This window comes from Daldinia vernicosa (assembly GCF_022497035.1).
Source record: "Daldinia vernicosa strain CBS 139.73 unplaced genomic scaffold F5Y00scaffold_19, whole genome shotgun sequence".
Lineage (NCBI taxonomy): Eukaryota > Fungi > Ascomycota > Sordariomycetes > Xylariales > Hypoxylaceae > Daldinia > Daldinia vernicosa.
In genome coordinates this window covers 211,551-234,551 of record NW_025953935.1, presented here as the reverse complement: position 1 = coordinate 234,551, position 23,001 = coordinate 211,551, and the positions used below count along the sequence as shown (strand labels likewise).

The window sequence follows — 23,001 nt, the reverse complement described above, 5'->3', positions numbered from 1 at the left end:
TGTTGGGACCACGTGTCAGTATATAAGGGATACAGCTCAGCTTAACTTGTTCCTTCTGCTTTTTTTATAGTCTTTGTGGGAAAGGATCGGTCTCTTCGAATCGAGTGTTAATAACAGGTATCTAACTGTCTAGCGGATTCAAGCCAATCCCATAGAAAACGTAAGTAATCCAGGTACCATTGCGGGCATACAATTTTGAGCGGGTTTATCGAGACTCTACTATAACTAGGTAGTTATCTACATGGCTACGCGGCCCAAGTGGGAATATGCAAAGCACGTATCCAGAGACAACCTAAATCTACAGAAGCTAGATTTATCATAGGAAGTCATCTACTAGCGAAGTAGAGGAGGCAACTTGTTTCCTATTTCCATATACTATTTTTAACCTAAGTACCCTAGGCACATACATTCATAGTATCAAACCCCTACAATCCCTGCTTATGTCCGCCGTAACAAATCCCCTTCACCAGATCAAACCAAACTCTTAGTAACAGCATCCAGCTAGGCGATGTTTGGGGGTTCGTTGACCACATCATCCTTCTTAGCGATACTCGGGGGCTCATTGATTATGTCCTCCCTTTTAGCAATGACCGGAGGTTCGTTTACAAAGTCCTCCCGCTTAGCGATAACTGGGGGTTCGTTGACTACCTCATCCCACCTAGTAACAAGAGAGCTCTCAGCGACCGCTGCTTCTATTGAAACCCGGTTAGTCTCTAAAGGTTGTCCATGATTACCTATTCCTATGTATCAAGTGCTTAACTTACTGAATGGAAGCGCTGTGGCTGCTGGTATAATGGCACATGCCAGTAAGAGAGACTTGCTCAGAAACATGTTGATATCGAATGTAATTCGTACGCGAACAAAAGAATTATTGTGTTATGTCAGTATGATGTCTTCGAGGTGAATATTATTTTAATATCCGTGGCCCTGGAGTTCTTGGCTAACCGTCAGTTCGGGAGGACGCCAATATATGCTGAATAATTTCCAAAAGTCGGGTTCGCAGAAACAAAAGTAGGCGATATGTGACTGTCTGTACAGGAGCGGGTCAGCTAACTCCTTGAGCCATGAGTGTTAATGTCCTAGATGAAACTATTGGCTGTGACAGAGTCGGTTGAATAGACGTGTCTATGCAAGACGAAGGCGCTACGAGGAAATGCCGCCGTCACATCGAAAGGAATATTCCGTTGTCTGCCTTGGCATATGGTTGGCGATTGTTATGTGGTTTTATTCTTCAATGCGACGGCAGCGCATATCCATACTACCATGTGATTCCCTGATATCTCAATGATCTGGATCCCGCCTTATGCAAGCCAAGTATCGATGACACCCTGGATGCCTTATACGGAAGGATCATCCGCAACCGTTCCATTGGGAGATGCTTGATGTCTATAGTCGCAAGACAGGACTTACCTACGTGCCCCGTCTCCTTTACCTTTACTTGATGTTGAAAAGTTCCTCCTTCATTTCTCGTGTTGACATTTTCTTCGATATAGCGACCAAAAATCCCGTCCAGGCTAGTGCTCGTCAGCTACAATGTCCGAAAAACATGAGTATAAGCCCTTAATGGGCGAAGAAACAAGTGAAGAAATCCAAGGCCTCGAAAACCAATATCCTACGAGCACAGCAAAAGCAACTAAGCGGTCGAATCGGTTTAACATAATTCTAATAATACTCATTGCCCTCTCACTTTCTCTAAATATCTTACAGATCAGCCTCTACAAGGTGTTACTCTCACATAATGCTCGGTGCGAGTCTGAGACACACCGCACAAAGTATGGTATGGTTATCAAACCTCTCAGGAATCTGAAGAAGCTTTACTTATATCTTGCTCTAGCCGGGTTAAAAGAAGGCGAAATTGATGTGTTTTGGAACCAGAAAGGCGCCTACACAGACCCCGACGATGATGTACGGGATCGCCTTTGGGATAGTCTGGACTTCGACCCGGGAGTTGTCGCCGTACCTAAGTCGTGGGCGGTGGAGAAAGGCTTGGATGAAGGCGCAACCTTTCCTTGGGATTCTAGCAAATCTCTCTATTTCGTGAACGCTTATCACAGCTTACACTGCATCGTATGGGACCCGGATCGTTTCAACCAACCATATAATCATATGCTAAAACCTCTCGTAGAAACAAGTTTATCGAGCTTTCAGAGACTACCGAATGGGAAACCCTCCGTCGATATCGAACGGACACGTAGTCCACTGCTTAGACCAGCTGCTCGCGGATATTAAGTGCCAAGCGGACGACACGCTCCGCGCCACAAACGTTTCGACTCCTCATAACTCGGCCGTATATCAAACGCATAAGTGTCGCAGCTGGGACGCATTAGAGAAATGGACGCAGACTTATCCGAGCTGTTACCGCTACGGAAACGGCACCTTCGAGGACAATCAGCCAAGCCAGCTTCCGAGATTTAGGTTCTGTCAGGAGGGTACCCCTGAGTTGGAAAAGGCCCGGAAGTATTTTGGAAAAGGGGAGGATTGGAAGCCTATCGAAGAAAAGAAATTTAGCTGGTTTGATTGAGAAGGTATAGGCCTACATATGCCAAATCAAGCTTGTTCGCCAACTAAGTTCGGATATGTGATCAAATACCGCATCTAATACCCTCACCTAATACCCCAATTCCCATATATCCCCCTGGCCTTACCTTAAATTCAAAACCATACCGTACCTAAGTAGACGGCCATTGGCGGGTGATCCTACCTCCATCTAGCTAAATAGCCTCGTATAACCTTCGGGATTTGTTATGGTGACTTGACGTATCGCCTCAACCGTAAGTGATGGGTGCTGCCTCTAGTTTGCCGTTAATGCTTGCTGGGTTCTACATATTGGGTGGTACAACATATGTTCGGTCATCATCAAAATATAACACCTCACCGAACAACTTATACCCGCTATCGTATAGATGGGCGTGATATATGCCGACTCTCACCTCCAGTCAAAATTCTTGGAGTACGTTGCTATCCCCCAGTTGTGGCACCTGCAGCACCAATCAACTAAAAGGGAACGCCGTGGGTGTTGCCGACCGTTCATAACCGGAGTCGAAAGACTTGTTATGATTGTGGGACGTTGTAGGTTGCGAGATACATTGCGCTGTGCCATCGGCACGATGCCCGTTGTCCTATTCCTATGTAGATATTAGAGAGCAAAATCGGATCGTCATTAAGGGAGCCCCACGATTGACCCATGGAACTCAGATCCAACAGATCTAAGAGAGCTTAATCAAGTAACAAAATGCGAAACAACAGATCTTTACTCGTATATACAAATAGGCCAACCGCCTAATGATAGGAAGAAGTACGTAGTGCTCCATTTGTATACGTATACCATGCCCGTGCACAATCCTTCCGGCCCGTGCCACACACCGACGCGATGCAACGCAACGTCGGTAATCATCTGACCGTGGGGGCAGGAGACGATGGAGGTCAGCACTATAGTAATCCGCAAACGCCACACCCGCTGCATGTCGGAGGCCCTGTCAGCCTGTTGAAGTGTTCTAACGCTTATCCATCAAGCCTACGACAGCACTATTCTGTTTATGTGAAGACCCTGAAAGTGACAGCTGTAGGGATATTTCCAACCTTATTTTATCCCCATATATAGTGTCTTACGCGTAAGATTATAGAGCATAGTGTAATAGCCCTAGTCAAAGGTGAATACAAAGATAGTAGGTAATCCGTAAGTCAGTATAAGTTAGGTACATATACACGTACATATATTAGGTACTTAATGGAGGCGTGTGCCAAATGCTCTACGTCTAGACCAAGATATTGAACTAAACTAAAACTCATGATGGAATATCTTAACTTTCTCTTATTAGTTATTCGAAATTTCGTTTGTCTCTTGATCTCAACGCTTGACCATATCTCATTAAGAGTAGCGGGACGGGTATGAAAGCCAACGCAATAAAACCCAACACCGAATTGCCCCAGCCGAGCCCTAGCTTTTGATACAATGGTGGCCCTGCGAGCGGAACAAAAGTTCCACCAAGATTTCTCAATACGGCACACCCGGCAACTGCGCTTGCAGCATATATTCCAAATGCGTCAACGAGGTAACTTCGCACCGGAATTGTGGTGGAAACAAGACCCATTCCCAGGATCCCGGTAGCGATGATTGGCGCCAAGAAATGCGTGTGAACCTCGGCCGTCCAACCGTACATGAACAGGCCAGCAGGAAGAATAAACCCGCCGAATATAACAGGTGGAAGACGCTGTTCAGGTCGAACTTGTCCGGATTTGGCCTGTCGACGAACCCAGAGATCGAGCGTGGCTCGACAGAAGAAAACACCAATCACGCAGCCGATACCTATAGCATGTAGAGGTTAGCAGAAACTATGACGCTTCGACTCTAAGCTACAAGCAACTTACCAAGTCCTAGAAAGCTGAGGCCGACTACGGTTGATGAAAAATTGTAAACGGACTCGAAGACAGAGGTGATGGTTGTCATAACGAGGTAGAGATACCCGTAAACCACAGCAACGTACAGGGACAGTAAGAATAAGATGGGCGACGTGAAAAGCAGCAGCAAAGGTCGTATACACGCATTTTGAAGTAGCTGTAGCGCCGTGTGCTCTGTTTCATACTTGGACTTTATGTTAGGGTTATTCGTTTCCTTACGAAGCCGTTGTGCTTTTCTTTTGAGGATCTGTACGGAATAGGTTTCGCGCAACAAGAGCAAAAAGCATATCTCGAGAAAGCCGCACACGATGGTGATGAGCCAGAAACACCATCGCCATCCCATCGCACCGCCGAGATAACCTCCTATAATAGGACCGACGACGGGCCCTAGCATCGTAGCAAGACCTACTATTGACATTGCGCTTCCTCGCTGCTCAACCCGGAAGAGATCACCGACAATGCTGGGGTTGAGCGCCGTAGACACAACTGCTAAGCCGTTCAGGAAGCGGAATGCTACCAACATCTGTATATTAGTGCTCAAGGCGCAAGCGGCCGAGAATATAATGCAGAGGATATTGCCGGCATGGTAAATATACAATCGTCCGTAGAGCTCAGAGAAAGGCGCGACGATGAGCGGGCCGAAGATTTCTCCAAGCTCCCAAACCGAGACGATGAAGGTTATGTAGAAGTCGTCTGTCTCGTTGAACTCAGCCAAGATCTGGGGCGCGACCGGCGCACAGATGATGGTCGCCAGAGATCTGAAGAGCCAGCCACGTTAGAAAACCAGCTTGCGCAGATACGATCGATCGGGCAAGACTTGCACTGCGAAATCCAGCAGAGAGACCAAGACGATTAGAGACCACTTGAGCTTCGGGGACCAATTTTGAGGATTTGATAAGTCTGTCTCGTCGCCGAAGTCAACAACAAGGCCCCCTTGCTTGGTTTCTGATCCTTCTCGATCCGCGTCAATCGGCCTGGACGAAATTGAGGGGGAGGGGGCTTTTTCGGTTGCGTTTGAGGCTTCTTCTATCTCGGCCGACTTGACATCGTCGGGGGATAGGGATAGGTCGCTGGATTCGACCATTGTAAAATGAAATAATTTACCTCGTCTCAGCGCGTGTAGCTAGCAGCTAGCTACATAGAAGTGACAAAATGTTTAACCTACTTCAGGGGGAAGTGGTTGTGTAATAGTCTTTCGCTGCATCTTTTTACCTCCTACTACCTTAAGTCACAAATAGCGACGCAGGTATCTTCTCCGTTAAAAGATCTTCAAACAAACGGCCAGGCTGCCAGGGTATCCTTTAACATGTAGTAACATTGTAGATAAGCTGTGAGATGGCTCCAGATAGGCTTCTTATTACGATACGGAGTTCTGATTGGCTGACGCATCATGTTGCATTCCGAAAGGGGTATACGCTAAGCCCGTCTCAAGCTCTGATTGGCTAGTTTCCGTAGTTGGATTTTCTGGAGACCCTTTAGTTTACGAGTTATCATTTTCCGTTCGCAGGAGCAGAGGAGTTGCCGATGTGCATCATTACATGGATTCGATGCATCCATGTAATTCTCAAGGTGTGGAACTTGGGGTAGGTAGCCTGTAGGATGAATTTTAATTAAGCATCAGATATCTGTAATTCTACATCTACATTCTATTGGGCAGATTTAACATCCCTCGCATCCCTCTTCATGATGAACCCATGGATAGGACACTCGAGCCTTTCTCTCTCCGCAATGAACTCCTTGCTGGGATTCTCTTCCTGGGCGTCCAGGTAGAAATCACCAATCACATAAAACCCTTGCTTTTCATAGGTGCGGCGAGCCATCTCGGTAGATTCGACGAATGATTCCAGGCCGAGCTCATCGGCTTTTCGAGCCCCCCACTCCAGCATCAAGCTTGCGGCGCCCCGTTTCCTGTGCGCTGAATGCACGAAGCATAGTGATATCACTATATAATTTCCCGAGTGGTAAGTACCTAAGCCACGAAGCCAAGAGACATAAGTGAAACCTACGTATGTGCGGCTTGTTCATCAGGACTGGACGATGCTTTCCCAGGCAGGCGAGGAGATGATCTCCGACCTGTCTTAGGGGACCTGATGCATAGGTATCCTCGTTCAGTACCTGCGTGTCGTTGTCCTGTCTTGGCTGTTCTGCAACGCACCTTCAGGTAGCCAAGAAGCCTTTCGTGCGGGTTGTTCGACCGCGTATGGATTTGTCTCGTAAATAATATATCGCGTACCCCCAATCACTTCGCCAGTGCTTTCGTCGGTAACATAGACCCAGTGGCTACCAGGCTGGATTTTATGCCAAACTAGTTGACGGGCGCAAGCCTCTTCTGGCGAGGTGCCTTTGGTGAGTTCAAAGACGCCATTGAACGGGTTACTATAGGCCTCGTGCTCTGCGGCGTTTATCTTCTTGAAGTCCTCATCGTTTGTAAGTTCGTGGAGCTTCAAAGACATGGTGAACGGGGGTGGTGAGGGGGTATAGGGAGAGAAGCCGTAGTGAGAGCGAATTGAAGCTGAATATCAAACTTAAGATAAAGCCTTCTCATTCATTCCTTCCAACAAGTATATCTACCTACCTAACCTCCCTAGGTATACCTAATAGCGACCGATCCGATGTAGGACGCTGTCACGTGTCGTATTCTCTTCCGTATCTCGTACCGTAATCCCGCTCATGATGGACAGGTACTATCCAATCGTATTCGCGTATGGGTTGAACCAATAGACGTTAATATTCGACAAACGTACATAAGTAACGCTACAACCGTCGAAAGGCGACCAATAACAACTCTTCGCCCCTACTTACGAGGGTTACATCTTACCTACATGTATACGGCGGATAGAAGTCCAGAAGTCTTGTAAGCGTTACATCCCAAATGCTTAGCTCAATGCTTAGCACCTATAAGGGCGCCCTCGGCTTTCATTTTGGTAGCAGTCAAGGTGATAGACAACCTTCCTCTCGTGGTATTTTCTCTCACACATGCATCATTGTCCTCGAGAAAACGTGTGTTCAATGCAACGCTTCTTTCTTTTCTCTCTCCCTCTTTTCCCGGGATTAGACCTGCTTCTTGTAATCTAGGCTCTAGCTGTACGCATCGCCCGTCTGAAATGCCAGCCATCTAGTATGATCTGCATCCAGCGCAGGAGCTGACCCCTCGGCTCGCGTTAGAAGACGTTTTGGGTCGCCTGCTCTCTTTGGATTGCCTGAATCCTTCTGTAGGCTGTAGCAGACCTGCACGGCACTCACTCAGCCTACTGCTGAGTTAATTACAATAGCCAACCCACCGAAAAGTCCATCTTACCTAAATTATCTTGGCTTAGGTATTCTTGACCGCACCGCTATCCGCTACTTCGTACTAGGTTAGTATGTGATATACTCGAGTAGGCGAGAGACGACAATAGAGAATCATGATCAAGGCTCAATGAACTCCTCCGATACGAACGTCTCCCTGCACGACAGTCCCGATAACCACGGGTCGGTGGTTAACCTGGTATCATGGTTCTTCATCATTTGCAGCTTTCTCCTAGTCTGCACTAGGCTGGTGACGAAATGGGGGGTTTCGAAGTCGTTCCATTGGGACGACACGATGATTGTAGCGTCGCTGGTGAGTTGCCTCTATCAAGGTTATAATAATAACATTATATAGTGTTCTAATTTCGCTAGGTCTTCAGTATTGCGCAAACAATAGCGGCATCTATCGCGGTTGGGAACGGGCTGGGACGACACCAAAATACCCTCTCTGATGATAATATTATATCCTTTCAAAAGGTGCGCGGGCCCTTCCATAGGTCAGATTGATAACTCTAGACTTTAAGCGCTAACATCCAGCCAGTCTTACTATGCGGCAAATGTCCTTTTCGTAGCGAGCCAGGCTTTCTCTAAACTCTCCGTCATCTTTTTCATCAGAGTTATATCACCTATCAATTTCCATAGGATCCTAACGTGGATACTCACTGGGGTTACGCTTGCATGGGCGTTGACCTCCATCTTAGTGCTAATATTCCAATGCGTTACGCCGAGGACGTGGGAAATCCTTGGAGATAGTTGCATAGATCAAGATGCAATGTGGGACTATATAAACGTGGTCAATATCGTGCTCGATTTCTTTCTAATATGGTTGCCATTCGTGGTCGTATGGAAATTACAGACTCATTTACAGCGCAAGATTACCGTCATATCGTGTTTTGCGACTCGAATCTTGTAAGTCTCTAGAAGGATCGCATCTCAGAACCACGTACTAATACTAATATAAATATCAGGACTATCGCCGCACTCATTTGGCAGATGATAGAGTCTCAAACGGTATCTAACCACCAAGATGCTACATTCGCATACTGGCTCATCGGCGTTGCGATGACACTGGCCCAAAACCTGGGCATCATGACTGCCAGTGCCCCATATCTAAAGCCATTCTTAGACAGTCTAGAATCTGGAATGATCCGAAGCGACGACCTTCGTCGCCGTGGGAATATTACGGGAAAGTCGTACGGGTACGGGCGAAAGCAAGATGGCTCCGGCGCATCTAAATCTACGCATTCTACATCGCACGAGTTGGGACACCTTGGGATCGCAAACTCCCAGGTAACTACTTCAGTTACTGTCGGAACGGCGCACACAACGCCTGATTGGGATGCTAGCAGCCGCTCTAGCCAGTCGAAGCTCATCAAGCAAGTTAAGAGCTGGGGGGTTACGAGTTCGCCAACCCCGGCAGGCGAATAGTCAATTTGCATCAGGGGGGTGCGAATCTGTAGATACACCGAGTAGTAATGTCTCTCTTATGATAACATCAAATTTCACCTTTTTACATTGTTGATAGCTTCAACTGCGGCGGTACTTACAATATCGCTAATGCGTAGTGGCGGCGGGACATCCCGCAATCATCCCGCGATAGCTTATTACCTGTCATACTAATGCCCGTGTGCGGCGAGGTTCACGGCTGAATTATACTAGTTATTCCCATTGTAACTTGGCCACTGGATTCTCGTACGAATTACGGTCTTTTTTTCACTAAGGTATCTATGGCTACTTGTTATTAAGATGTCCGAGACTGGAAATATTTCACGAGCTGAGCTTGAAGGCGGATCTTAGCTATAATATAAAATATAGTAGGAGAGGAATACGTCTCTAAATTGTATGTCCGAGTATCTAGATCATTCTGCTTATTTGAACCAGGTATTATATGATATGATAGGGAACTTGATGGGTAGGATCTCTATTACGTGACATCTGCTGGCTGTGGTTTATCGAATGGAGTAGCAATACCCGGGCGAATCCTTCTAATGCGATGCACGGTCATCCACATCAAAGCTCGTCTGGGGTCGTAATAGAGAGTATTTCCGGCTAACGACCGAAGGCATTGATACTCGACCAATCCAATAGGTCGCGCAGAACGAACGTCGCATCCGTTATCTCGCAACTCTCCCCCCCTTGTTCATCTGTGCTCTTCAAAGAAGAAAAACGCTTCTTCTATACGTATCAACCGTTACCAACGGCTGTGGCGCGGTATGTACCTACCTATGCCAACCCCCGACGTCGTAAGCATTCTAGAACGGGACATGCGAACGTGAAGGCCCTGTTCGGAAGCTTCAATAATTTCAATCCCTCGGTTTCGGTTTCAGCCCGGGGCTGAAACCTTCCACTAAGAATATGCACGCTTCTCCTCGAGCTGGAAGATCTTCTTAATTATCTATACCCCCATAATATTACTACTACATACTACTTACTACCACTACTTACCTACTGCCCATCCCATCCCATGCCTCTCTTTCCCATTGAACGCCGTCGCAAATAACTAGAGCCCCGCGAAGCTTTGTCGCCCTCTGGGTAGGACACGAAGGAAGTATAGGTTAGGTTAGGTTAGGTTAGGTACCTCTTAACTAAGCTAAGATGGCGGACGACTACGAGCTCAAGTCGACTAAGCGCGACGACAATGAGGCGACGTCTACCGAGCTCAATATCGAGCCGACGGAGACGACGGGAAGAGGGAGGAAGTCGATTATCGACCGCGATGACCAGGCTCTTACTCGGCTTGGGAAAATCCCTGTGCTTAAGGTAATGTAATGCGTGACATTTACTTGTATTATTAACACCAATAAACAAGTATTAATATTTTCGGCTTATAGCGCAACTTTGCCCTCATGTCCATCCTCGGATTCAGCTGTACGGTTATGAATACCTGGGAAGGAGAACTGGTGTAAGTTTCTCTCCCCACCATGCGCATTATTCTATTATTATTATTTCTTTTGTTTACTAAGACCTAACCATGCCCATAGGCTTTTCCTCCAAGCATACGAGAATGGCGGTTCCGCAGGGTCTATATACGGATTCATAATCGTCTGGATTGGCACGCTCTGCGTCTTCGCAACTATGGGAGAACTAGCATCGATGTAGGCGCATTACTTACTTACCTACCTACCTTTCACAACCAAGGCTTGAAAACAACTAACACTCCGCGCAGGGCGCCGACGTCAGGAGGTCAATATCACTGGGTATACATGTTGGCGCCGAACAATTGGCGCAAGTTCACGAGTTATTTTATCGGTATGTCTGAATATGCACTTAGTCGCTACGAAGCTTGGGCTAAGATATCATTATGAGGCTGGTTGACGGTCATCGGCTGGCAAGCTGCCGTCGCGAGCCTGGGTTATCTTGCCGCCGGTCTCATCCAGGGCGTTGCTGTGATGGGGAATCCGGACTACGTACCGTTAGCTTGGCAGAAACTCCTGCTGCTGTATGCCTCTGTCGCATTTGCGGTGTTCATCAATACGGTTGTGAGCAGTGCCCTGCCAAAGGTAGAAGGTCTCGTCTTGATCCTTCATATCCTCGGGTTCTTTGCTATTCTCGTACCGCTGGTCTACCTGAGCCCTCATAAGAGTGCCCAAGAAGTCTTTACGTCGTTCTCGAATGGTGGAGGATGGCCGACGCAAGGTCTTTCTTTTATGCTTGGCATGATAGCGGCTGTGTTTAACTTCCTCGGTATGTTCTTAGTCCTTTTCATGCGCCGCGAGGATATTGCTTGGCTAACAAGAAATAGGCGCGGATGGTGCAGTGCACGTAAGCACATTTGAATAACTCCCCCCCCCCCTATTTCGGATATACTAACAATTTTCTATAGATGTCTGAAGAGATTCAGAATGCATCCGTCATTGTCCCACGAGCAATGATTTTCACCGTCCTTTTGAATGGTACTCTAGGGTTTGGCAGTCTACTCGCTTTATTATTCTGCATCGGCGACATAGATTCTGCTCTAAAGACACCCACTAAATACCCCTTCATGGCGATATTTCAAGAGGGTGTAGGGTCGCGACAGGGTGCTCAGACCATGGCTTCGATCCTTGTAGTCTTGCATCTTTTCGCTATGGTATCCCTAATGGCTACTGCCTCTCGAATGACGTGGTCCTTTGCGCGAGATAGGGGTTTGCCGGGTTGGTTCTACATTAGCAAGGCGAGTATCTTCCCTAGCATAAGGCCTGTTGCTAGACTAACATCAAAATCCTAGGTTGAACCCAAGACCTCGATTCCAGTAATTGCAATCGTTCTCACGACGATTATCTCCTACCTTCTGGCCCTTATCACGTTAGGCTCCTCGGTGGCGTTCAACGACATCGTTTCCTTGACTGTTAATGGCTTAGACGGCGCATATCTCATCGGAAACAGTCTTCTCCTCTGGCGACGATTGACTGGTGGTATCCGCCCGTATAACCGGGAGAACACAGCATTGACCAATACCAATCACGAAAACTTATCGTGGGGTCCTATGAAAATCCCAGAACCATTTGGAACTATCGTCAATGCATTTGGCTGTGCATTTCTCGTCGTCATGTTGTTCTTCAGCTTCTGGCCGACTCACGTCAACCCCACTGCCGAAAGTATGAACATGAGCGCTCTGATGGTTGGAGCGACACTGATCTGGTCCGTGATATACTACGCCGTCTGGGCGCGCAAAGTGTATTCCGGACCGGTTATTGAGATTAATAATAGTTAGATTGTTTCTAGTGAGTAAACTAAATAATAATATTAAATGTGAAGATTACCTAACCTTTCTCACAAAGAAACCATGTCTCCTGAAGTCCCATCTTGTAGGATTGCCAATGTTAGGTACCTTTTAGCGTCACGTCACACGGGTAGGATTTATAGAAATGCAAATCGCCAAGCGACGCAGTACCTACACGATCTCTCATATGACCAAGCTTGCCAAGAATACTGAGGCACGCCGAGTCGTAGCCAAGTATACATAGTAGTAAGCCTTAAAGAATGGAGAGAGCTTATTTTGACGACGATTCTCAAGGGTATCCAAGACTATAGAAATGCTTGCTTATAGAGTAACCTTACGCGGAATGTCGTTGTCGTTAGCTTTCGGCGATAGTCCTTCAATAAGTTAATCAGGACTAGGCTATAGGTTAGGTACCTATTTTAGATTCTTGTAGCACAACAATTTGCTGAATCTCGTTGGATAGTTAAAGAGTCCTACGCTGACTGGCGCAGCGTGTGGTAGCATATGTGTGACTCCCAACGCGGCGCAGTTGTCGTTTCTTAAAACATACCTCGAGATACGTTTCCCCCGGCTTTGTCTGGACTTTTATTTCATTCCTCTTCACAATACAGACTTGTCTATTACCTACAAGAGCGTCCTGAAGTAAGGTCATCAATGTCGCTTTTCGCGGGAGCATTGAAGCAGCCTCAACAGATTTCACGTTCGCAATGCAGCCTAGACGATATGAAAGAGGCACTTAAACAAGGTCTAGATCCTAACGTCCAATGGAAAGAACTCGAGATTGACGGCTCACGTCCAACCGGGGGTTGTGTGCTTTCTAGTTACGATCCTTACGTTTCTTGGGCAAATTATAACACACCGCTCCATAGATCTTTATGGCATCATCATTACGATGCCGCGACTCTCTTGCTAAAGAACGGTGCTCGGATCGATCTATGCAACGCACTCGGGAGAACACCGCTACACGAAGCCCTTCGATTTAAGTTTAATTCTTCCCAATATGAAAAAGTCAAGTTTCTTATTGAAAATGGTGCAAATGTCAATGCTGAAAGCGAGGAGCGGTCCTTTCACGACCAGTATACGCATCGCTCAGGAGCTGCTGGAATCGTCCCCTTGCACGAGGCTATCAGGTCCTGGGATTCCCAAATGGTAACAATATTAGTGGAAGCAGGGGCGAGCCTTACGCAGTTGTCCCCGGGCGGATGGACAATCCTTGACCTTGCCATACTGGAGAGAAACGAGCCGATTATAGATTTTCTTTATAAGTCCGGTGCTCGACTTTCGGAAATATCCAACCGAGAGGTTCAATCAGATAACCTACAAGAAATGGCCCAGCTGTTACTAGCGGACGATAAAATATTTCCTCCGTCTGACTGTCGGGAAGCGTACCTCCACGTTATAAGCCACCCCGAGTTTCTCTGCGCCTGGGAAGAGTTTTCTACGGGCTCCGTATCAACGTGCCGGGTACTTCTTGACAAATTTCTCGATATTCTGTCTCGAATAGCAGAGAAGCCCAATCCAGAGAATGTCCCAGGGGCTCCAACCTGCCTTCAGTGTGCCGCGTTCCTGAAGCAGCTATCAGAGGGAAATTTATATCCGTTTGAACTTCACCCGGATCGAGACTCTCTTAGACGGTCTGCAATTGATGGGTGCTGTCTATGTGTGTTGATTCTGGATGCTTTGGCCTACGGAACCGGCAGATGGGCGGGCCTAAATTCGGTAAAGTCAACAAAGTTCGGAATAACACCCAAAATTATACTACTACCGGGTGGGTTATTCACGATTTTCATACTCCATGAGAACCAGTCCGAGACCTTGTTAATCAGCAATATGTCTGGTATGTTCCCTCCATGTCGTCGTATGTGTTAACGGTAGAGATCATGGCTTCAACGTTCAGTACCACTAATCTCTGAATCTGCCCACAGATTCTTTTATGATAGACCACCAGAAATACCCGGATGACACCGAACTCGGAACAGGTTCACCTCGAGCCTTTGAGGCTGCTCGTTCTTGGCTGGAGAACTGTAGGTTGTATCATTCGAAGTGTAATGAGTCGAAAGACGAAAACCCTATGTTACCTACCCGAGTCATCGACGTCGGAAATGAAACATCTGAGCCCTTCCTCTATCAGAGTAACGGGAGACATGCCCCATATCTTTGTCTTTCATATTGCGGGGGCGGTTCTAGCAACTTCAAAACAACAAAGGAGTCGCTTCTAGACTGCATGAACACAATCCCGCTCAGCTTATTTCCACTCACACTACGTGACGCAATTTTAGCTACAAGACAATTGGGATTCCGTTTCCTTTGGATTGATGCTCTATGTGTTGTACAAGATGACGAAAATGACAGGAAAAGGGAAGCGGCACAAATGCAAACCATATTCGCTAATGCAACTATGACCTTGTCAGCTCATGACTCTCAGGACCCCACGGGGGGATTATTCCGGCCACGTCGTTGGATCTACCCCCCTAGTCCCGTCCAGATCTCTTTGCGAGTTCCTAAAAAGCGTAAATCAGCGCGAGGAGTACATAACTATGGCCATTTCGTCATTCCGGTCCATGGAGAAAAGGAGCTCTATAAGCCCGGTCCGGACAGCTCTCAGGCATGGGCACTCCAGGAGCAGATTCTAAGTACTAGGATAATCCACTGGGGACCAGGGATATTATACTGGGAGTGCTTAAGTTGCCATGGATCTGAATCAGACCCGGAAGGTGTCACGCATCCGTATAGCAGCTGCACGGATTTTTCACGGGTGCGTCGGCAAAAGCGTATTGCGCAAGGACGTTACCAGGAAAATGATCTCTTTAGCTCTAGAAGCACCGCATTATCCCCTGAAAATAAAGAAGGGGAGGTTAACGCACCCGAGGCAGATATTGCTAAAAGAAAGTCGACATACCTAATATGGCAAGAGTCAGTCGCCGAATACAGCTCACGAGTACTGGATAAACAGGAGGATAAGATTCCAGCGTTTCTAGGTCTGAGTAGGATTATGGAACGAGTTCTTCAAGATGAGTTTGTCGTCGGGATATGGAAGAACTCACATTTATTCCCTAGCCTCCTGTGGGCCGCCGATAACTCGGAAGGAAATTCGAGGAACGGAAACTATCCATCCTGGACTTGGGCTTCTATCAACGGCAAGGTAAAATACCCTATAGACGACTCATATGTTACCTGGGAGCCGTCGAACGTGGTCCTAGATATCAAAACGTCTGGTCCGTCCCAGAATTATGCAACTGGCAGTATTATCATGAGAAGCACTATAAGGAAGTTCCCCGGGGGCAATCGGCTTTGGCACCACAAGAGCAAGCCTCGAAATCCCTCATACCGCTTAACGCCACGCCGGATAGATGAGGAGTCAGAGTTTAGGTGGCAAGATATTCAATCGATAGTTTCGGCATTTCAGGACATCAGAACCGTCTTGCCAGAACCGCAGGCTCCGAATAATCGGGAGGGTTCGGGAGACGATATTTATTGTTTAGTTGTTGCCCGTATCGGTGTGGTACCGCCGCCAACGTTTGGGTATCCTGCTTACCCTGGTGGAAGGCCTAAATCCCTCGTCTGTATATGTCTTACCCCTGTAAGTCATGACAAAGGAACCGAGACCAAGGCACCGCACAACACGTATCGTCGTGTAGGATTGTGTGAATTTTGGGACCGACCGGAGTTCTGGGAGGACGCCGTGAAGGATAAATGGGTGACCATGATATAAATTCTAGCGTAGAAACTCGATCCAAGGATTAAGTCTTATTGAGGTATACGAACTTTTGATTTTTTCTGTATATATCATAGAAAATATTCAATTACCCCTTACTTGGTAGTACGTGATAATAGGTACGTTTTCTGTGCCACGAAGAACTATGAGCCCAGTAATAGAGGTAATCGCACGCATGTACCCCTAGTTAGAGCTTTCAGCACTCAACACACTCTTACGACCCAAGAATAACCCCCTCTAGTCCATGTTATTGTTGCTTCATTTCAACTACGAAAACGCCGAGTATGGTCGTCACTTTCGATATTTCTCCTGAGTCAGGGTGGCTACAGGGGTCTGTTTGCGACTATATAAGAGGCGCGAAGCGCCATCGTCAGAGGATAGAAGGCCAGGCGTTACTAGTTCAATACAACCTAGTATTACTTGGTCTACCTACCCTAGACACTCGCTTTGTGTATGACTAACCTCAACGGGCATTAATCCTGACATATGCATAGTCGTTAGCTCTTATAGTTAAAATAGAATTCCTTGCAAAATAACGAAGTTGTTTCTATGCTTCTAGGACCATTTCGTGATAATCAGTTCTAGCACTCCAATCATTGGGGGCGAACTATTTCTACGTGTTTCGCACCGACTTGCATTGTATAGAGGCCTTGAGACTAACCGCTATCTACTACGAACTAGTTACAGTCACTCCATCTGCCACCATATTATCATTTATCAACCTACACCCGATCGAAGGGACGAGTTAAACCTCGGACGCCGTGCACACTTCGCGTGTTATCATGCGAGGCTGATAAATATTCTAGAAAATAGAATAGAAAACTACCACAACATCCCTAACTCATATCCTACCTAGGTACTTAACAGACTTCACGACCACTGGTGGTCGACGCATAATGTGTGGAAAGCACCGAGCGCAGGAGGCGTGGCGTGCGGAAATGGCTGGGGTATGCAATGGGAACCTCAAATGGTCTCATTACAAAGAAACAGTACATAAAATCTCATCATAAACCAGGAGCTGTTAAGAATGTTGAAGTGAGTGGTCAAGGGACTACTTTCAGGTACAGTACATGGTATCTTGGCATGGAATGTATATATAAGAAGGACCTCCCTCCTCACTCATACAGTTGGTAGACTAAGTCAATATACAACTACAGCTCATATACCGTATCTTTCAGCAAAGAAGCGATGAGATATGAGCACTTAAGTATAAGCGAAGAATAAGCTTACAAGGTTGCGGTGAGGAGACTCAGGTAGCAATGTTGCGCGCCCAGGCGATAAAAGACTTATTTTATTTTGGCATCAAAGTTTCCGTTATTTATAATTTCGAGTACCATGTCAATATGGGTCAATGTTGAGTTATTCTTACTCTGAACCGACTCCAACCTTTGGGCTTCGCTTGCAGTCACCGAACAATATAGATTGTGAATTACGATGGCGGTTTGTCTTTACACGACAAGAAATAAAAGGGGTCCTAGGAGCGAGACTCTGATTGGACAGACTATATATGTAAGATTATGGAAATGAAGAAACTAGTCCGGGTGGGCTTTTGAGAACCTCTGAGAATACCTAATTCAAATGGACTAATATATGAATCATCTAAAAATAGCCCTTGAAATGGCTAGTTCTTGTATTAAACGCCTAACTTTGAAATAGCTGACCTCTCCGATTGGGAGCATTAGCGCTGGACCGTTGATAGCCGCCGAGTATAAGAGCCATTGGCGGAAAACATACCAAGACCTACAGGGGGCACGGCGGTCAAAATGTAACCCTATCAGTCAGCTTCTGTACGGATTACCGGGGTTCGGTTTTTTTTCTCATTTCTATGAACATGTATCCCTCTAAGCATCTCATTTTCTAACCGGTTCGCTTTGCTTTCTCTGTATAATATTCTATGATATGCTCGACGCAGTCATCTATGTGTCGAAAGATCCCTACTTCTTAAGCCTCAAGCCTTAAGTCCTTCTGTAACGCTTTGCCTGCTAGCCTTGTCTGCTGTTGGAAGGATGTCCCACACTTTCCAGCGCATGCGATCCTCGTTCAGTAGGACGACACAGAGCGAAAAACGAGAGAATAGTGACACTAGCCCCTCTCAAGGAGCCAGGAAACAGGTAGTTAACGAGTCCTACGTAGCTAATCAATATACCCCAAATAAATGACTAAGTTTACCGTAGACATATTATAGAAACCGACGACCCTTTGAAATATTATATAATGGCCCAACGGGTGCTACTGCCGGGGAGATTGAAGTCGAGTAAGTCCCCATCTGTATCTATAGATTCGCTCAACTAACTATCCTGACTAGTATAATCGCGGTTCATGGTCTGGGTTCTAATGTGGACTGGTCGTGGACCTGGAAAGGTGAGGACGGGAAACCACCATACGTCCACTGGCTGAAAGACCCCGATATGCTTCCCGCTGTAGTGCCAAATGCGCGAATTATGACTTATTGTTACGAATCGAGATGGCACTCTAACGCTCCTAAAATTCGCCTTGAGATCTGCGGTGAGGAATTAATCCACAGTTTACATTATTTTCGTACTGGTGTCTTGGATCGCCCTTTGATCTTTATCGCACATAGTCTCGGTGGTTTGGTCGTGTTATATGTAAGTCAATAGGACCTCTTGCACGTGTCGTATTTGATTAAATGTGATTTTGACGTTATAGGGCTTACTATATGCCGACCGTGATAGAAGATACGGATACATACCCGAACGGACAATTGGGTTCGCGGCTCTCGGAACACCATTCGGGGGCACGAAGATGCAAAGTATCGCCGCAATGTCTGCGTGGCTTATGAGTTTTGCAGGTTCCAACAACGGCATTATTGCAGATTTAAGTCTTCATAATAAATATCTGGAAGAAAAAGTACATGCCTTCGGCCAACTTCGGGAAAGGCTCAAGTTGCCTATATGGTGTTTTATCGAATTAAAAGACACAGACTATGGGAAGAGATTCGGTATTCCAGGTCTGATTCGAGGAAGGGTACGTTCTTATGACGGGTTATTGAAAAGTGCGTCAAACTGAATATTATATAGGTGGTGAGCGAAACTTCTGCCCATGTCCCTGGCTGGAAGCGATCCAACCTATATTCAGACCACTTGAAGCTGAACAAGTTCTCGGGTCCGGATGACCGTTCTTTTCTAACCGTTTCGGGTGAGATTTATAACATGTACAACGATTGGAAGAATTCGTTAGATAAACGGAAGTCTGGTGATACAGTGAAGCCCGCATTGCCAACCCCTGAAAGCTTCGACGTTGAGAAGACCCATTCCGATAGCTTCGAGCATAAGGCAGCCAGCTTTATAGATAGATCTGGTCTCTTGCACAGAATGACGGACGAAATTGGCACAACTCCGCATTTCCGATCTATTTTGGGTCTGTACGGAATAGCAGGATGTGGTAAGTCGGTAATGGCTCGTCACTTTGCGAGGTCAAAAGACTTTACCGCCCGCTTCGAGCTTCCCGGAAAATCAGAAATCGATTTCAACGCGACGCTAGCCAGGTTCGCAGAGGATATACCCGGTCTCGTCCCACCATTGGATTCGGTAAATTTAACGCGGGACCTCTTAGCGACCGGGGAATCCAACGAGCTTCGAGATCGACAACAGAAAAGCATAGATGCTATCATTCAATGGTTTAACGCAAAAGGCAACACAAAGTGGTTTATCCTCATAGACGACATCTATTTTCGAGATTTGAGCAAAACTGTCATTGGAGAGAGTAAACATTGGGTTCAATACTTTATTGATAAAATTCACCAGGGGACCATAATAGCCACCTCCCAAAGTCCGGATCTCGCGCGGATATTTCCGAGCATTCATGTTGATGGCCTAGAAGATTTTGAAAGCTTGCGTCTAATAGAAAAGGTCCTTGGCCTTAGAGAAGGATCAGGAGGCAATAGTATGTCACATAATTCCCTAATACGGTCTTGTATAGATGCTCATGAAATCTTAGGTTACCTCAAATTGGCAAAACTCCTGGACAACCATGCGTTGTCTGTCTATAGCGCAGCTCGGTACATGAAACAGTATATAATGGATGTTGAGGACTATATTAATATTTGGCGGTCACAAGACGAGAGTATTCTTGACGACTCCAGGCTTCGCTTGGATCAGACACTTACTAAAACAATAAGTCTAGCCATAGAGAGACTCGAGTCAGAGACTCGGGGGTTTCTCCTCGTCTGCGCTTTTTTGGACCCCGGGTGTATTTGGGCCGAGCTGTTCCCGGATATACCTCATGATAAGTTTAAGCATTTTGTGTGGCAGCTTGGGGCATTATCCTTGATTAAACAAGCACCAAATCTAGAATTTGGAAAGGGTGGCATTGCCATTCATCCCGCGGTCCACAAAGTAGTACGTTTACTTGCGCTTCAGAGGAGTGACGTCGAGTCATACATCAATTCTGCAATCTACAGCGTCGCACGAGCGTTGCCGAATGAGGACAGCAAGGAGGCCGCGGAAGAACAGCGCTGGATTCTCCCTCACGTAATGCAATGTAAAGAGAATTTAGAAATCCTTAAGAGCTACGGCCTGAATATTCGCCGCGGGATCTTACCAGGTCTTGGTCGTCTTGGACAACTGCTGCAGCGAAGAGGACAATTGGACGATGCGGCAAGAATATACGCTTGGGCTCTAAGAACCTATGACGAACTGTCACTCATGGACCACTTAGAGAACGAAGAGATAAACGGAACCGCGTCCGCTAATAGTCAAACCCAAGAGATGAACAACTTGCCATGCCAGGATGCGGATTACTATATTATCCTCAACGACTTTGGCATAATATACAAGGATAGGAATGAGTTTGAGCACGCGGAGGCATGTTTCAAATTTATATGCGATTCTATTGACAGTACCTCGGTGAAAGCACACCTAGGGGACTCTTCGAATTTTATCTTGGATATTAATCTTGCGCTTGTCCTTACACAACGAGGCCGACTCGATGAAGCTGAAACTTTATTGAATAGGGCGAAGGGACACTACAAAACGCTACCGGAAAAGTACGCCAGAGTGCAGGAGCTCCAAATTGAACAATATCTGGGTACTATCCTAAAACTACGAGGCGATCTTGTTGGCGCATCGGAAGCTTTAAGTGAGGCATCATCTAGACTACAAGCTATACTGGGGAGCTCCTTAGAATCTGCACTCGCCGAAAAGGAACTTGGCTCCGTTTTCCTTCTCCAGGGTAAACCGGAAAGCCTAAATCAAGCCAGAAAATGTTTTAAAGAAGCCGAAAAGTACATTGGAGAACATTGTGAAGCAGACAGTATAATTGCTCTCGACCTGCGGTGGCACCAAGTCACCCTTCGCATGGCACAATGCTATAAGTATAAACAGGATGACGAAACGGCTGTTCAACAGGCTTGCGACGACTACGAAAAACATATCCAGCGCCTAGAAGAGCTACTTCCTAGGAATGACGCAATGACTCTTAACAGCATACGAACTTACGGCAAATGGCTCATAAAGCTCGGCAGATTCCACGGTGGGAGAAGAAAACTTCAAAGGGCGATCAAGGGATACAAACTCCAGACTAACAATCCGTTACAAGCTGCATTCGCAAACATGGATCTGGCTGATGGATATTTCACATGTTGGCCTGAAGAACAGGACGACCTTCATAATCTAGAGATGGCAAAAGAGTACTATTTAAAGTCGGTGGAATTGTTCGTATCTCTTAACTCTTCGTTTGCCAATGTGTTCACAGTGGATATCCACAAGAAACTATACGAAATCCGGCAACGGTTAGATACAGCTTAACAGCAACAAGAAGTGTGAACAAAAATATCAACATATATGAGCCACCTTTGACGGAACATTTCAAAAGGATACTTATATTTGACTCTGTAGATAAAGCATGATTTAGTATGAAGGAACATTGAGACGGTTAAACGAGGTTTTCGAGCCGTTGGGTAGTGACCTATAGAAATTAACACCTTGGGTTTGCCTCATATGTACCTAAAGCTGAGATATCGGCTCGTAGGGATTGACTGCTTAAGTAGGCCTCATTAGAGAGAGAAACACTTAAGGGGAGGATATAGCCTAACCAATTCGTTGGGGTCGTCGGGAAGATTAGATAGGAGGTAGCCAATTGCGTATAGTATCACTTATTGGGTTTGCAATACGATCAGGTTGGCGCCGCTACAACTGAACTAATGTCCAGTACGTGTTGCGCTGCTTTTGGCAGAGTGCTCCAGCTGTTCCGGCGACCAAATATCCGATTCGAGCATCTTACGCGTTTCCCCTATTCTATCCCTTTTCTGCGGTTTCGCCTTACCCTCGTTATTAATGAGGTTGTTGATCGATAACGCACAGTCTGGCTCGGCTAATGAAGGTCCTGATAGTCTAGCCCCTGTACCTGTCGAGTTATTACCGTTGGCTAGGCTGGCCGGGTTTGACCGCGGAACATCTTGACCGCATTCGATACACTAGGTATATATCATTAGTATGCTTAGATAGTTGCGTATCGGACATTATCGACTTGCTTACACGATGAAGTTGGTCAAGAACTACGTGTTGAGCACAATTAATGCAAAAGCGAGTGTTAGTCGGATTTAAGGACGGATAAGACACGTTCTGATGGCCAGATTTCAAGTCGTGAGACATATTGACCCGAACTATGACACCGAAAAGACGATTACTTTGGCGTATATTTCCTAGTAGTCTGAATCTAATGGAGTTACCTATATTCTTAAGTAAATGGAGATCAACTATGGAGGTATATTGGAGAGGGGAACCCGCCTCTAACCTCAGCCGCACGCAGGCCAAGGTAAAGTGGAAAAAAATATTGGGCGGATCCAACATGCATAGCCAAGTCGAGACCCTCAAATCATGAAGCAACATAAAATAACACAATACAGGTGGACGTTAGAAATAGTGTATATAAGGTAGAT

At 46.4% G+C, this 23,001-nt stretch overlaps 9 protein-coding genes across 9 annotated transcripts; 5 read left to right on the top strand and 4 right to left on the bottom strand.

Moving 5' to 3' along the window:
* Window positions 1–423: 423 nt before the first annotated feature.
* Window positions 424–831, bottom strand: F5Y00DRAFT_269013 (uncharacterized protein; the record flags this gene model as incomplete). The annotated part of the gene is made up of 2 exons (XM_048012365.1): window positions 424–692; window positions 765–831. 2 exons carry the CDS (start codon window positions 829–831, stop codon window positions 502–504), a joined length of 258 nt encoding a protein of 85 aa, XP_047865522.1. The 3' UTR covers window positions 424–501.
* A 622-nt stretch (window positions 832–1,453) lies between these two features.
* Window positions 1,454–2,712, top strand: F5Y00DRAFT_54166 (uncharacterized protein). Its single transcript, XM_048013786.1, has 3 exons — window positions 1,454–1,777; window positions 1,835–2,067; window positions 2,126–2,712. Exons 1-3 carry the CDS (start codon window positions 1,534–1,536, stop codon window positions 2,519–2,521), a joined length of 873 nt encoding a protein of 290 aa, XP_047865521.1. The 5' UTR covers window positions 1,454–1,533; the 3' UTR covers window positions 2,522–2,712.
* Window positions 2,713–3,818: 1,106 nt separating this feature from the next.
* On the bottom strand, window positions 3,819–5,482 carry F5Y00DRAFT_252746 (MFS multidrug transporter; the record flags this gene model as incomplete). Its single annotated transcript, XM_048009966.1, has 3 exons — window positions 3,819–4,306; window positions 4,369–5,156; window positions 5,199–5,482. The coding sequence occupies 3 exons, from the start codon at window positions 5,480–5,482 to the stop codon at window positions 3,819–3,821; spliced, it is 1,560 nt and encodes a 519-aa protein (XP_047865520.1).
* Window positions 5,483–6,044: 562 nt separating this feature from the next.
* Window positions 6,045–6,851, bottom strand: F5Y00DRAFT_261375 (uncharacterized protein; the record flags this gene model as incomplete). Its single annotated transcript, XM_048011193.1, has 2 exons — window positions 6,045–6,313; window positions 6,554–6,851. The coding sequence occupies 2 exons, from the start codon at window positions 6,849–6,851 to the stop codon at window positions 6,045–6,047; spliced, it is 567 nt and encodes a 188-aa protein (XP_047865519.1).
* A 965-nt stretch (window positions 6,852–7,816) lies between these two features.
* Window positions 7,817–9,114, top strand: F5Y00DRAFT_269006 (uncharacterized protein; the record flags this gene model as incomplete). The annotated part of the gene is made up of 4 exons (XM_048012364.1): window positions 7,817–7,999; window positions 8,059–8,163; window positions 8,228–8,595; window positions 8,655–9,114. The coding sequence occupies 4 exons, from the start codon at window positions 7,817–7,819 to the stop codon at window positions 9,112–9,114; spliced, it is 1,116 nt and encodes a 371-aa protein (XP_047865518.1).
* A 929-nt stretch (window positions 9,115–10,043) lies between these two features.
* Window positions 10,044–12,379, top strand: F5Y00DRAFT_269001 (amino acid transporter; the record flags this gene model as incomplete). Its single annotated transcript, XM_048012363.1, has 7 exons — window positions 10,044–10,446; window positions 10,518–10,588; window positions 10,668–10,781; window positions 10,853–10,935; window positions 10,993–11,381; window positions 11,510–11,839; window positions 11,894–12,379. The coding sequence occupies exons 1-7, from the start codon at window positions 10,282–10,284 to the stop codon at window positions 12,377–12,379; spliced, it is 1,638 nt and encodes a 545-aa protein (XP_047865517.1). The 5' UTR covers window positions 10,044–10,281.
* A 663-nt stretch (window positions 12,380–13,042) lies between these two features.
* F5Y00DRAFT_261372 (uncharacterized protein) lies at window positions 13,043–16,100 on the top strand (the record flags this gene model as incomplete). The annotated part of the gene is made up of 2 exons (XM_048011192.1): window positions 13,043–14,225; window positions 14,329–16,100. The coding sequence occupies 2 exons, from the start codon at window positions 13,043–13,045 to the stop codon at window positions 16,098–16,100; spliced, it is 2,955 nt and encodes a 984-aa protein (XP_047865516.1).
* A 2,009-nt stretch (window positions 16,101–18,109) lies between these two features.
* On the top strand, window positions 18,110–21,868 carry F5Y00DRAFT_261371 (uncharacterized protein; the record flags this gene model as incomplete). The annotated part of the gene is made up of 6 exons (XM_048011191.1): window positions 18,110–18,214; window positions 18,278–18,357; window positions 18,409–18,709; window positions 18,771–19,088; window positions 19,142–20,006; window positions 20,061–21,868. The coding sequence occupies 6 exons, from the start codon at window positions 18,110–18,112 to the stop codon at window positions 21,866–21,868; spliced, it is 3,477 nt and encodes a 1,158-aa protein (XP_047865515.1).
* A 167-nt stretch (window positions 21,869–22,035) lies between these two features.
* On the bottom strand, window positions 22,036–22,995 carry F5Y00DRAFT_54109 (uncharacterized protein). The gene is made up of 3 exons (XM_048013785.1): window positions 22,598–22,995; window positions 22,156–22,536; window positions 22,036–22,098 (listed from the first exon to the last, which is right to left on the bottom strand). Exons 1-2 carry the CDS (start codon window positions 22,949–22,951, stop codon window positions 22,261–22,263), a joined length of 630 nt encoding a protein of 209 aa, XP_047865514.1. The 5' UTR covers window positions 22,952–22,995; the 3' UTR covers window positions 22,036–22,098; window positions 22,156–22,260.
* Window positions 22,996–23,001: the final 6 nt, after the last annotated feature.

Coding starts and splice junctions, on each gene's coding strand:
- F5Y00DRAFT_54166 (XM_048013786.1), top strand. CDS start 1,534: ATGTCCGAAAAACATGAGTATAAGCCCTTAATGGGCGAAGAAACAAGT. Junction 1,778..1,834: donor GACACACCGCACAAAGTATG/GTATGGTTATCA, acceptor ATCTTGCTCTAG/CCGGGTTAAAAGAAGGCGAA. Junction 2,068..2,125: donor ATCACAGCTTACACTGCATC/GTATGGGACCCG, acceptor AACCTCTCGTAG/AAACAAGTTTATCGAGCTTT.
- F5Y00DRAFT_54109 (XM_048013785.1), bottom strand. CDS start 22,951: ATGTTGCTTCATGATTTGAGGGTCTCGACTTGGCTATGCATGTTGGAT. Junction 22,537..22,597: donor TTCTTGACCAACTTCATCGT/GTAAGCAAGTCG, acceptor ATATATACCTAG/TGTATCGAATGCGGTCAAGA.